The sequence below is a fragment of the Cibotium barometz genome, chromosome 39 (assembly GCF_041138505.1).
Source record: "Cibotium barometz isolate CiBa-2024 chromosome 39, ASM4113850v1, whole genome shotgun sequence".
Classification (NCBI taxonomy): Eukaryota; Viridiplantae; Streptophyta; class Polypodiopsida; order Cyatheales; family Cibotiaceae; genus Cibotium; species Cibotium barometz.
The window spans coordinates 27,854,236-27,869,340 of NC_141084.1; the positions used below are offsets into that span (position 1 = coordinate 27,854,236).

The 15,105-nt window shown below is 41.7% G+C and overlaps 1 protein-coding gene across 1 annotated transcript; it reads right to left on the bottom strand.

Annotated features, from left to right (window-relative positions):
- Window positions 1-12,303: 12,303 nt before the first annotated feature.
- Window positions 12,304-14,808, bottom strand: LOC147615952 (uncharacterized). The gene is made up of 2 exons (XM_086778587.1): window positions 14,256-14,808; window positions 12,304-14,065 (listed from the first exon to the last, which is right to left on the bottom strand). Exon 2 carries the CDS (start codon window positions 13,878-13,880, stop codon window positions 12,612-12,614), a length of 1,269 nt encoding a protein of 422 aa, XP_086634713.1. The 5' UTR covers window positions 13,881-14,065; window positions 14,256-14,808; the 3' UTR covers window positions 12,304-12,611.
- Between the last annotated feature and the right edge of the window lie 297 nt (window positions 14,809-15,105).

The following is a 15,105-nucleotide window of genomic DNA, read 5'->3' on the forward strand; positions in this document are numbered from 1 at the left end:
CCTTGCTGAGGCGATATGGGAATTTACGTGGCTTACGTGGGGGTTCAAAACTTGGAAGGAGCTCAATTTTATGGTCCTTCGGTCTAGATGGGGGAAGTTTAGGAGGCAAGCTATCTCAAAAAACGATCTTCTAAAACTAGTCATGCAGGTCGTAGTACTTCTCCGAAGCACTTGTCACTCGAGATCACGGTGTGGGAGGCTAGCTCACCCACGAAAGCTATCGAGGCTGAGGTGGTGGTCTGAGTAGTAGGGGTTCTCTTAGGACAAGCCTTAGAAGTGTGTCCTTTTGTATGACAAAATAAATATTTCCCCTTCTTGTATTATTCGTGCTCTTCGAGACTAAGCTTACCACCTGTCTTGCCAGCTAGAATCTTCTGACTAGAGTAAGGTGAGGTCCATTGTTTCAGTTCTTGGAGCAAGAGGCTTCCGGGGAATACCCTAACTAGCTCTGGTTTTGGCCCTTGCCAATGGCAATGGTGGGCTACCTTGGCTACTCCGAGTTGGGAGGTCTTTGGTTTTGCATTGTCGTCTTTCATCTCGGCACTTTACGTTGAGAGCTTTTTCAAATCCCACACTCGCTATAACTCGCTAGCACTATAAGAAGGCTTGATGAGATCACGTATACAAGACACCACCCCCAAACACCCAACAAACAACACTCACATTGAAGTTCTTGGCTTGCCTCTCTTCAACTCAATGGTCTTTGCTATTAGTACTTATGCAGACTTTTGGTCCATACAGTTCTGAATTGATTCTTCCTGCTTTAGTTAGTACTAGTTCAATCAACTTTGGTTCACACAACACTGAACAAAAAGCTTCCTACCTCAGCTCTCATCATGTCAACTATGTTCCTTCACTCCCTCCTTTAGTCAGCACTAATGCTGCCACTTTCTCCTCCAATCAACATTGGTTCAGTCAACACTGATCTAGACGCTTCCTCGTTTAATCAGTTCTCATCCTGTTAGCTTTGTTCCTTCACTTTCTCTAGTCAGTTGTGGCTCAGATAGCACTGATCCAGTCAACACTGTTTCAAATAGCTCTCTTTTTTGCTCTTTCTCAATTCAATCAGCTTTGCACTGACTTAGTCAGTAATCTTTCTAGCTCTTCCTCAATTCAATGAGCTCTGACTCAATCAGGGCTGATTCACTGATCAGGATCCTAATTCAGTGATCAAGATCCTATTGAACTTGTCTATCCAAGCTATTAAACCCCTCCTTAGCTTCTTTCCTTAGTCTCAAAACCAAGGTAGTCCTCATATCTGCTACTCTGCTGGTGTACTTTTGTTGCTCAGAATGCATGACGTAGCCACATTTTATAAAAATGTATATGCATCTTCCCCTTCCTCTCCAAAGAACAAAGGAATCCCTAAATAGGTAGGCATATATATGTGCTCCATAGTGCCTCCTCCTTCAAACAAGCTAGACCTAAACTAGAGCCTTCCTCAGTGGGGACACCGATCTATGAGAGCTTTTTCAACTCCCACACTAGCTATAACTAGCTAGCACTATAAGAAGGTTTCGTGAGATCAAGTATACAAGACACCACCCCCAAACACCCAAGAAACAACACTCACACTGAAGGTCTTGTCTTGCCTCTCTTCAACTCAATGGTCTTTTCTTAAATGTAGCTTCGGACACCTCATGATCCTAACAGTTTTTGATTTGGACACCATCTGTTTTAGACAGCTCCTTAAACCCTTTAGACCTTTTTTCCCGACTCTAACAGCCCCTACTTCGGACGTTTCTAATCTTAACACTTCTTGCTTCAATCAATTCTGATTCAGTCAGCTGATACAATCATTAACCCTAAAGTCTTGGCTTGCCTTTCTTCATCTCAATAGTCCTCACTTCCTCAACTCTCATACTGACTGCATTTTCCTATTTTCGGACACTCTTTTTCCACATAGTCTTGATCTGACTAACTCCTGATTTGACTGCTCTTGACCTAACCAACTAATCTGACAGCTTCTTGTCTGACAATTCTTTGTCTGACAGCTTCTTGTCTAACTTCTCAGATTCAAATAGCTCATAATCTGCCACTTCCATCTTTAGTCAGCTCTAGAACAGTCAGCTCTTGCTCAATCAGCTCTCATCTTGACACCTCTTCTATCAATGAGGGTTAAGTCATCTCTCCTTCTCACTCCTTCAGTCAGCACTGATTTTGATAATACTTATTGATTCTTCTTGCTTTAGTCAGCTATTGTGATTCAGTCATTACTGCTTTAGTCAGTTGGTGATTCAATTTGTACTGGTTCAATCAACTTTGGTTCAGAAGACAACATTGATCCAAATACTTCCTACCTCAGCTCTCATCTTGCCAGCTCTATTCCTTCACTCCCTCCTTCAGCCACAGCAGTGATTCTGCCACTTCATCCTCAGCACTGGTTTAGTCAACACTGTTCCAAATGCTTCCTCCTTCAGTCAGTTCTTATCCTATCAGCTTTGTTCCTTCACTTTCTCTAGTCAACTCTAGTTCAGATAGCACTGATCTAGTCAGCATTGTTTTAGACAGCCCTCTTCTTGGCTCTTCCTCAATTCAATCAACTCTGATTCAATCACAGCACTGATTAAGTCAGCACTGTTTTAGACAATTTTCTTGGCTCTTCCTTGATTCTGACTCAATCACAACATTGATTAAGCCAACACTCTTTCTGGCTCTTCATCAATTCAATTAGCTCTGATTCAGTCAACAATCTTCATGGCTCTTCCTCACTCAATCAGTTCTGAGACTCATTCAGCTCTCTTCATATCTCTCTCCAATCATCTCTAACTCAATCAAGACTGATTCAATTAGTGCTGATTCAGTCAGCACTGATTCAAACGCTTCCTACCTCTGACAACTTCTCATTTGACGGCTCCAAACCTATACAACTTCTAATCTATCAGCTTTTGACCTGAATAGTCTTGCTTCAACTAGTTTTGATTTAGTCAGCACTTGATTCTAACTGCTCTTAACTAACATCTTTCTACTTCTGATAGCTCTAATTTATTCAACTCTCTACTTGAAATAGTCTGACTTAATTCAGCACCTAATCTCACCATCCTAGCTTCAACTAGTTCTTCCTCAATCAATTCCTAGGAGACTGGTGACCAATCTGACCCTGATTCTGATACTTCTCCTGAATCTGACCAATTCACTCTGATTAAGTTAGCCCTCCTCATGACTCATCTTACTTCAGTTAGCACTACTTCAACGCCTTCCTGATCCAGACACCTGATCTGAATGTTTTCATAATTTGACAAGCTACATGATTTTCTCTCTCTAGACCCTCTTGTCACTCTGAACTGCTCTGCTCTTTCCTTTCATCTGAATCCTTTCAACGGACTCCACTCATTAAGACAACCAACCAAAAAACACAGGCAACTAGCTCCTCCTTGACCCAATACAATCCACATGCTACTCACCCAAGCATGACATTCTTGACAACTCAAAGGTTATATTTAGCATGAAACAGAAAGATTCTCAAAGAAGCTAAATGAACTTGATAGCACTCAGTACTCATCAGCTGGTAAACTGAGACAAATAGGACAAATATTCAGACAGTCTTGGAAAAAATTTTTGAATTATATTGATTACACTGACCTTGTGTCTTACACAACCTTGTGTCTTACACAACCTCACACACCGAAATAGAAGTGTTTGAAAGACAACATTATGCTCACGAAATCAGCTTAAACTAATTGATCTTCTACAAACCCTTCACTCTCCAAGCCATAAACTCATAAAGCATATATATATGTTTTTTACACTCACCTGCTGACTATCTTCTCCACTCACCACCGTTGACTATCTGCGTCTCTCCGTGTGTGTGTCCCCTTGCGACCCTCAACCAAAGCCCCTTTATACAAAAATCCAAAGCGATGATTTTTTCCTACCTTCAAAAAAGGACTTGGTGCACGATTTATTCAAGCTCCCCACGTTCTCTTTCTTTTTTCAACACCTTACCAGTCTATGAGAGCTTTTTCAACTCCAACACTAGCTATAACTAGCTAGCACTATAAGAAGAATTGATGAGATCAGGTATACAAGACACCACTCCCAAACACCCAACAAACAACACTCACACTAAAGGTCTTGGCTTGCCTCTCTTTAGCTCAATGGTCTTTGCTTAAATGCAGCTCCTGACACCTCCCGATCCTAATAGCTTTTGCTTCGGACACCTTTCTATTTCAGCGAGCTCCTTAAACCCTTCAGACCTTTTTCCCGACTCCAATAGCCCCTACTTGGGACGTTTTAAATTTTAATAATTCTTGCTTTAATTAGTTCTAATTCAGTCAGTTGATACAATCATCAACCCTAAAGTCTTAGCTTGCCCCTCTTTATCTCAATAATGCTCACTTCCTCAGCTCTCATACTGGCTACATTTTCCTGTTCCAGATAATCTTGCTCCACATAGTCCTGATCCAACTAACTCCTGATCTGACAACTCTTGAACTGATCAACTAATTTGATAGCTTCTTGTTTGACAATTCTTTGTCTACAACTTCTAGTCTAACTACTCAGATTTAGATAGCTCTTAATCTAGCACTTTGATCTTCAATCAGCTCTTGCTCAATTAGCTCTCATCCTAACACCTCTTCTATCAATGCTGGTTCAATCAGCTCTCCGTCTGACTTCTTCAGTCAGTGCTAATTTCGATACTTATTCAGATAGCTCTTAGTCAACATTTTCTCCAGATAGTTTTGAACTGATTCTTCTTGCTTCAGTGAGCTCTACGATTCAGTCATTACTGGTTCAGTCTACCTTGCTTCAGACAGCATTGATCGAAATGCTTCCTACCTCATCTCTCATCCTATCAGCTCTGTTCCTTCAGTCCCTCCTTCAGTCAACACTAATTTTGCCACTTCCTCCTCGAGTTAGCACTGGTTCAACTAGCACTAATCTAGATGCTTCCTCCTTCAATCAGTTCTCATCCTGTCAGGTTTGTTCCCTCACTTCCTCTAGTCAGTTATGGTTTAGATAGCACTAATCCAATAATCATTGTTTCAAACAGCTCTCTTCCTGGATCTTCCTCAATTCAATCAACTCTGACTCAATCAGCACTTATTCAGTCAGCAATCTTCCTCGCTCTTCCTCGACTCAATCAGAACTGATTCAGTCATCACAACAATCTTCCTTGCTCTTCCTCACTCAATCAGCTCTCTTCTTGGCTCTCTCCACTTAGCTCTGACTCAATCAGGACTGATTCAGTCAGCTCTCTTCTTGGCTCTCTCCAATCAGTTCTAAGAGTCAGCGCTGATTCAAATGATTGCTACCTCTGATAGCTTCTCATCTGACGGCTCCAAGACCTGTACAACTTCTAATCTGTCAGCTCCTGACCTGAATAGTCGTGCTTCAACTAGTTTTGGTTCAATCAGCTCCTCTTGATTCTGATAGCTCTTGATTAACATCTTCCTACTTTTGATGATAGCTCTGATTTAGTTAGCTCTCTACTTCAAATAAATTGACTTACTTCAGAACCTAATCTCACCATCCTAGCTTCAACTAATTCTTCCTCAGATAATTCTTAGGAGACTAACTACTAGTGACAAATCTAACTTGGACAACTCCTGATTCTGACACTTCTCCTAAATCTGACCAGTCCAAGAAGCCCTCCTCTTTTGACTCATCTTACTTTAGTTAGCACTACTTGAGATGCCTTCCTCATCCAAACACCTCCTCATCTGAATGCTTTCCTACTCTGACAAGCTAGAAGATTTCCTCTCTCTCGACCCTCTTGTCACGCTGAATTGCTCTGCTCTTTACTTTCATCTGACTCCTTTCAACTAAATCCACTCATTAAGAAAACCAATTAAAAAACACAAGCAGCTAGGTCCTCCCTGACCTCATACCTCTTGCTTCAGAGAAATTCAACAACCAACATGCTACTCACCCAAGCATGAGTTTCTTGACAACTCAAAGGTAATATTTAGCATGAATCATAAATATTCTCAAAGAAGCTAAATGAACTTGATGGCACTCAGTACTCATCAACTAGTAAACCAGTACAAACAGGACAAAGATTCACACAGACTTTGAAACAAAAAATCTTTCTGAACTGCAGTGATGGCAGTGACCCTATGTCTTATACAACGTCACACACCAAAAGAGAAGTGTTTGAAAGAAGACATTATGCTCACAAAATCAGCTTAAACTGTTACATCTTCTATAAACCCTTCACTCTCCAAGACATAAACTCATAAAGCATATATATATGTTTTTTACAAAGCCAAAACTCATAGTTCTCCACATACCCGCTCTCACTGAATATTTGTGTCTCTCCGTGTGTGTGTCCCCTTGCGACCCTTAGCCGAAGCCCCTTTATACAAAAATCCAAAGCGATGACTTTTTCCTACCTTCCTTCCTTTAAAAAAGGAGTTGCCGCACAATTTCATCGAGCTCTCCACCTTCTCTTTCTTTTTTTGACACCTTACCAATGTATGAGAGCTTTTTCAACTGCCACACTAGCTACATAACTAGCTAGCACTATAAGAAGGCTTGATGAGATTAGGTATATAAGACACCACCCCCAAACACCCAACAAACAACACTCACAATGAAAGTCTTGGCTTGCCTCTCTTTAGCTCAATGGTCTTTGATTAAATGCAGCTCTCAACACCTCTTGATCCTGACAGCTTTTGATTTGGACACCTTTCTGTTTCAGACAGCTCCTTAAACCCTTCAGAACTTTTTCTTGACTCCGACAGCTCCTACTTCGCACGTTTCATATCTTAACACTTATTGCTTCAATTAATTCTGATTCAGTCAACTAATACAATCATCAACCCTAAAGTCTTGGCTTGCCTCTCTTCATCTCAATAGTCCTCGCTTCCTGAGCTCTCATACTGACTGCATTTTCCTATTTTGGATAGTCTTATTCCACACAGTTTTCATCTGACTAACTCCTAATCCAACCAGCTAATCTGATAGGCTCTTGTCTTATAATTCTTCGACCCCCGAAAGCTTCTCGTCTAATTGCTCAGATTCAGATAGCTCTTAATATGACATTTCAATATTCATTCATCTCTAGACCATTCAACTCACACTTGCTATAACTAGCTAGCACTATAAGAAGGTTTGATGAGATCATATATACAAGACACCACCCCCAAACACCCAACAAACAACACTCACACTGAAGGTCTTGGCTTGCCTCTCTTCAGCTCAATGGTCTTTGCTTAAATGGAGCTCCAGACACCTCTCTTGATCCTGACAGCTTTTGATCCAGACACCTTTCTGTTTTAGACAGCTCCTTAAACCCTTCAGACCTTTTTCCTGACTTCGACAGCCCCTACTTCAGACGTTTTTAGATCTTAACATTTCTTGCTTCAATTAGTTCTGATTCAATCAGCTGATACAATCATCAACCCTAAAGTCTTGGCTTGCCTCTCTTCATCTCAATAGTCTTCGCGTCCTGAGCTCTCATACTGACTGCACTTTCCTATTTCAGATAGTCTTATTCCACACAGTTCTGATCTGAATAACTCCTCATCCGACAGCTCCTGACCTGACCAACCAATCCGACAGGCTCTTGACTGATAATTCTTCATTCCCCGACAACTTCTCGTCTAATTGTTCAAATTCAGATAGCTCTTAATCTAACATTTTCATCTTCATTCATCTCTAGACCATTCAAATCTTGCTCAAGCAGCTCTCATCCTGTCAACGTTGGTTCAGTTAGCTCTCCAGCGCTAATTTTGATAGTACTTATTCAAATAGCTCTTAGTCACCTTTTGCTCTAGACAATTCTGAATTGATTCTTCCTGCTTCAATCCAACTGCGATTCAGTTAGTATTGGTTCAATCAACTTTGCTTGAGACCCAAACGCTTCCTACGTCAGCTCTCTTCCTATCAGCTCTATTCCTTCACTCCCTCCTTGACCTGACCAACTAATCTGATAGGTTCTTGTGTGACAATTCTTCATCCCCCGATAGCTTCTCGTCTAACAGCTCAGATTCAGATAGCTCTTAAACTAACATTTCCATCTTCAGTCATCGCTAGACCATTCAACTCTTGCTCAAGCAGCTCTCATCCTGTCAATGTTGGTTCAATCCAGCTCTCCTTCTGACTTCTTATGCAATCAGCACTGGTTTTGATAGTACTTATTCAGACAAGACAGCTCTTAGTCACCTTTTTCTCCAAACAGTTCTGAACTGATTCTTCCTGGTTTAATCCAGCTGCGATTTGCTTAGTATTGGTTCAGTTAACTTTGCTTTAGACAACACTGATCCAAATGCTTCCTACGTCAACTCTCATCATGTCAGCTCTATTCCTTCACTCCCTCCTTCAGCTCAGCACTGATTCTTCCACTTCCTCCTTAATACTGGTTCAGTCAGCACTGATCCAGATGCTTCCTCCTTCAGTCGGTTCTTATCTTGTCAGCTTTGTTCCTTCACTTGCTCCAGTGAGCTCTGGTTCAAATAGCAATGATCCAGTCAGCATTGTTTCAGATAGCTCTCTTCCTGGCTCTTCCTCAATTCAATCAGCTCTGACTCAATCAGCACTGATTTAGTAAGCAATCTTCCTGGCTCTTTCTCACTCAATCAGATCTCTTCCTGGCTCTCTCTAATGAGCTCTGATTCAATCACCGCGATGATTGATTTAGTCAGCACTGATTTAAACGCTACCTGCCTTTGATGCCTTCTCATCTAATGGCTCTAGACCTGTACAACTTCTACTCTGTTAGCTTTTGACCTAAAGAGTCTTGCTTCAACTAGTTTTGATTCAGTCAGCTCTTGATTCTGACAACTCTTGACTAACATCTTCTTACTTCTAATAGCTATGATGATTAGTCAGCTCTCTACTTCAAACAATCTGACTTAAATCAGCACTAATCTGACCATCCTAGCTTCGATTAGTTCTTCCTCAGATAATTCTTAGGAGACTTATTTGCTGACAAATCTGACCCAGATAACTCCTGATTCTAACACTTCTCCTGAATCTGACCAGTCCAGTCAGCCCTCCCCTTGACTCATCTTACTTGAATAAGCACTACTTGAGATGCCTTCTTCCTGATCCAGACACCTCCTGGTCTAAATGTTTTCCTACTTTGACAAGCTACAAGATTTTCTCTCTCTAGACCCTCTTGTCACGCTGAATTGCTCTGCTCTTTCCTTTCAACTGACTCCACTCATTGAGACAACCGATAAAAAAACATAGGCAGCTAGGTCCTCCCTAACCCAATAGCTCCTTCAAAGAAATTCAACAACCAACATGCTACTCACCAAAGCATGACATTATTGACAACTCAGAGGCAATATTCAGCATGAAACAGAAAGATTATTAGAGAAGCTAAATGAACTTGATGACACTCCTCATCAACTGCTGGTAAACTAGGACAAACAGGACAAAGATTCACACAGACTTTGAAAAAAACTCTTTTTGAACTGTATTGATCGCACTGACCCTGTGTCTTATACAATATCACACATCGGAAGAGAAGTGTTTGAAAGACAACATTACGCTCAAGAAATCAGCTTATGCCCTAGATTTGATCCAACCGCCTCTGATAGGCCACAGCCGCCTCAGTTTGGTCCAGCCGCCCACCTTCTGTAAGCAGCCGACAGCACCATCTTCTCCAAGCCTTCCTTTTCCTCCAAGTCCATACTGCCAATAGCATTCTGTGCTCCTAAATTCTGGTTCTAACTCTCTTTTTCTGGTTGCCTTCCTCTGGACTAGCCCTGAGAAGGTACATGGCATTGATCATGCACATGACAAATCTAAAGGGATATCATGTGTCCTATAGAATATGATCAGGGCTAAGTATCTGTAGGCAATGTGGATCAATCGGAATGCTAAAGTTTTCAATAAGGTTAACGTCAATATTGATGCAAGTCTGAGAGAAGGCCTGCTTGTGCGGATGCGACAGGACAGCGCGGTAACCTTCACATACCACAAAGCCCAGAATCTATTGAATGAATCTGAAGAGATTCTCAAAGTCTAAGAAGCATAGGAAGAGATGCTATCTATGAAGACACTCAAGAGAAGATCAAAGAGATTGCAACGGAAGACCTGCAAAGACACTGAACTGGTATTGTACATCCACAATCTAGCTATGGCTAAAAGTGATCTTGAATAAGGAACTCTAGTATGTATTGGTCCTAAGTTAGGGTTCTCAATGCAAAAACCCCATATGGCAATTCTCCCTTTTTTTTCTTTTAAAATTCTTAATATAAAAGCTACCCTTAAAAGTAAAAATTTAAAAAAAATTGTGTTACGAGTCAAGTTGATTTTATTCCTGTTAATGCTAGGCTAAAGCCATGGCCCATGTCTGTGTGTGCTCTTCTTGTCATATTTATTGTATGTTCCAAGTCAGTGTCATATTTATTGAATAAATGCATAAATTAATCGATTATATAATAACTTTAAAACTTTAAATTCAAGGCTAGGCAAAATTACAACCGCAATTGCACTTAAAGGACAATTTTCTTCTAACATTGTTCAGAGTACAAGTCGAGTCGTGTTATGTTGGTTCTTGCCTTAAAGAAACGTCTATTCAATGTGAGGCTATGCTAACTCTTACTTCAAATGGTCCCAACTGAGTTAGTGTAGTGGTCAAAGCTTGTGACTTGTAACCTCTAGGTTATGAGTTCAAGTCCCACTAGGCTCTCTCATGTTATAAAGGGACACCTATGCTCGCTTGATGTGTTTGGTTGCTCGGGCTCTTGCCCCTTGAACACTCGAGTGACTCCTCCTCCTCGCGTGGTGGATCACCCGAGATAGGAGGATCCATACGAGACCCCTCCGCTGTTCGAGCGCTCAACTCATAGCAGTGGTCATGGGGGATGCCTAATTCGTGGCTCTTGCCCGATGGTACGTGGCCCTTGCCCGACCATGATAATTGGCTAATTGTTGAAAGGGGAAATCGGCTCCACCCACTTGAGTGGGCCCCGGGTGTGTACGAAAAAAAAACTCTTACCTCAATGATAATAGTTTTGGCTTTGCTAGGGAGATGTGGCCTTTTGATCTGATATTCATTTCTTAGAGGTGGAAAAATGACCACACAATTTTGTATGCATTTATTTTCATAACCCTAACTTTACTCGGGAATACTTTGTAGAGTCATGATTTGATATTGCACATTATGATGTAGCAAAGTGATCCATGTTCATTTCTCAAAGGTGGATAATGCCTCACACACATATTTATATGTACTTTGTAAGTTTGTAAAGTACGATTTAACAGTGATCCATATCCATTTCTCCTATTTTCTGTTTGCAACAATTCCATATTGCCAATGTGACAAAAGATGGAGATGTTCACATGAACAGCTAGCTGTACACACCATGTAAGATAAATTGCAAGATTGAAAATGGAAAAGAGCTAGGCAGCCTTCTAAGTTCAACAAGGTCTCTCATCAACTTAGCCTCTTGTTTGGGGCTTCAAGTACCGAAAGAAGACGCATCGTTTACTTTTCCAGAAGTCTTGACCTTGCCTTGAGGCCCTTCTCACCTGGCTTTAGGAGGCTTGGCTCCCTTAATTTCTTGAGCAATAGCTAGATCATGATCTTGATCACAGCCTCTTCATGATCTTGATCACAGCCTCTTCATGGTCCTTTGCTTGCGGTCTCATGGCTTTAAAGCATTGACAAGGCTGATTATTGGCCTTTGTGCCTTGATTCCCTAAATATCCATGAATCATGCTGGCCTCAAATTTCAAGGTAAGGCAAAGAAACAGGTTCTTCAAGTATCATTTGATATGCATCTCTACTTTAAGAAAATCCTTCGAGATATTCCCCAAAGTACAATCCTTGTAGAGGGGATAAAAATCTCTATATTGAGGTCTTTTGATGGGACATTTAGCCACATATAATGAGTCCACCACATATAAAGAAATGCATGGACCATTTGAATCCATCAATGATATATATATATACCTAGATGAATCCAGGAACATGCCCAAATTCACCTTTTAGGAACGTGCATGTTATATACTCATGGTAGTCAACCCACAAGACTATATAACTATCAACTCCATTATGCATAGCATGGACTAGATACTACGACATCCCCACTAACGTCATCAGTGCCCAATAGTAAGAAAAGGAGCCCCTAGATGCTTCTAGTTTTTTATGTTCACACTCAAAAGGGAAAGAGTAAACTAAGCTTTATCACTCTTCAGTAACCCCCCTTTTGCATAAGATGCTGTCATGATATGAAGCAGTGATCAGAGCCAGAAGCACGACTATTGATACATGCATTATATGGCCCTTGATCCTCTAACCATTAATACTTCGAGAGCAAGGCACAGCTGTGTAAGGCAACAATGCAGGGGAGTTCAAAAAAGTATCTCAGCCATTGAAATGCAGACAAACATCCATTATGGAGATCAAAAATCCTTCATATGCTCTATTATTATTACAAAGAAACCTCAGATTAGGCTATTACAATGCAGACTTCCTCGACTCTGCAAAACGGCAATCATAATGATAGCTTTATTATACAACTCCAAGGCATCTTCCCCCATCCTTTATATGCGATAAATCAGGGTTACTTCATACAAATAGATTTAAAATTACAAAACACGATCTATAGGAAGACCGATAGCTTTATCATTACCAATCCCCGAGTGATTTTTCATGATATGCATCACCTTCCAAAAATTAATAACACACTCACTTGTAATTAATTAGATTAAGGTGCCCACAATACCTCCGCAGTGATGTTTGCAACCTCCACATCATCGTGCATGATCTCCTTGATCTGCCTCAGAAACTCTTGCTTCAAAGCTCGCCTCTCCCTTTTCCTTAAGCCTGTCCCAATTGCTAAGTGCAAGGCAAATCTGGTCACAGCGTTTGCAAATGGGTGGATTGTAGTGCCACCACCATCCTGCAGTTGGGTAGTCGTAGCAGGCAGCCTGTTGCTGTCCAAATCGTGTGGGGCTATGTCCCTTTCTTGCTTAGCATACTTCTCACACTCTAAACACGGAATATCCCCTGATGCCACATTGGATTGCTGCAACCTTGCAAGTTTCTTAACCACCTCCAGTTCAAACATTTTCTCTACAACCTCTATCCTTCCATAGTAAGCCAACTCAAACACGCAATCCATCACCACCCGCTGCAACGCTTGAGACTTGTGATCCAGAAGATCTACAAGCTTGGAGACCCCATTTTGGGAGTAGATTTCATCAACAATAACCGTTTGGCCGACCGAGAGCAGGCTGTTGAGCACACATACCAGGACAAGGACATGTTGATCAGGCTGGATGTTCATCAAGCTGAGAATATTCTCCACCACTTTTGCCATGAGAACTAAACTCACAAAGATGTCCTTGTTGAAGTCCAAGAGTGCTGACAGAGCGAAAGCCGCTTCCTTCTGCACTCTCCATGATGCAGCATCTGGCTCTAGCAATGCTGCCAGTTTTTCAACTAATCCAGCCGACAAGATGGTGTCCTGAAGTAGAGAATCATACCCTCTTCGGACCACAGCCTCAAATGAAGATATGGCCTTCACTTGTGCATCCTCGGAGCCATTGCTGATGACATCAGCTAGCTCCCGGACACCCTGTTGGTCCAGCCACGACTGCAGCTTGGATCCCATGGACTGCCCGATTCTGCCCACCTCATGGCCCAACACTGTGTTTGAGATACTGGCCAAATAGTATTTCAAACCGCGTCTGTGGGTGGCTGTTCGCGCCCTCTGCAACTGTGACTCCAGATACTGGATAAGGTTCTGGAGACTTTCGAGCTTTTTCCGCGAGACAGAGTTCTGATGCATCAAAGCATAGGTCTGCTTCTCCTGAAGGAGGAGCTGCTTCAACCTGTCAATGAGATTCTCAACGCCCTCAATGCTTGCAGGGTCCTCTTGCAAGTGTTGGGCAGCACCCACTAGAGCCATCACGGCTCGGAACACATCTGATTTAGCATCTAGATTGGATGTGTCCTCTTCTGGGACACTCATGGTGGATCCAAAGAGGGGAAAAAGTGAGCGTCTTTTTTTCAAGTGAGAATGGGTGCTCACATTCCAATGTTGCTGAAATCCTGCTATTTCTGAGGAGATGGACTTCCTTTCTTTTCTTCAAATGATAGATTATGCTGGAAATGGGTTTCTTTTCTTCAAGAATAAATTATGATTGAGAAAATATCCTGGAAATGAAAAATCATGCTATTTTTTGAGAAAATAATTCTTTCAAACAACAAACACACACACAAATAAGATTTTTTCCCTTTATAAGCCACAAAAAATCTAGAAATTATACAGCACACTCAGAATTAAGTTAAGCAAAGAATAATCGCCCAAAACCAGAAAACTCAACAGTGAGAGAGAAAACACTACCTTGAATAGAGATCGGATGAGAAAACTCAACAGTGAGAGAGAAAACAGAATAGAGATCGGATGAGAAAACCTCCACAGTGCAGAGAACTATAGCATTAAGCTAAAGAACGATCATGGTCTTTCTAACCCTTTGCACGTGACTGCTCGCAGCATTCGGCAGGAGCTTAGGGGAGCCGTGCATCTACAAGTGTTCTGAACACGCAAAGACTTCACAAATTCACAGATTCTCAAAGCAAATTTTATATAAATAATACACAGTACCTTGCCCACAACCAAATTACGGCCAATCTGCAAGGGAAGTGGTCAAAAGACAATGCAAATAGTAGACTAATGTTGCTTGGAAATTGGGCAAGCGTGCTGGTCAATTCGTGGGTAGATCTACGACAGGACATAGTATAGGAATTATAATACATAATGCATAGTATAATATACGGAATGATGATGGGGTCTCTGAGTCTCTCTCTCTCTCTCTCTCTCTCTCTCTCTCTCAGTCTCTCTCTCTCTCTCTCTTCTTCTTCTTCTTCTGCTGCTTCTTCTCTCTGTGAAATGACGTGATGTAAGGTCCGGATAGGTAGACAATAAAGACGAGGCCTTTGGCGTGTTAAACGTTGCTCCCCTCTCTCTCTCTCTCTCTCTCTCTCTCCCGCCCAAAACCTTTGGGCGGCAAGGGCCCAAGGTATTCAGGTATGTACTATGACCCCAGGCTCCAGCATGTTGCACTGTATTGGCCACCTTGATGATGACCTCCCTCTCATGCCACGTGGCAGATTCCCACCCCAACGCTAGAGTCCGTTTCCATGTGTCCCTCTTGATTCCACCCCTCTCTCTTCTTCCTCTAAAACCTTGGTCG

Excerpts from the sequence above, each read along its gene's own strand:
- LOC147615952 (XM_086778587.1), bottom strand. The coding sequence starts at position 13,880 with ATGAGTGTCCCAGAAGAGGACACATCCAATCTAGATGCTAAATCAGAT.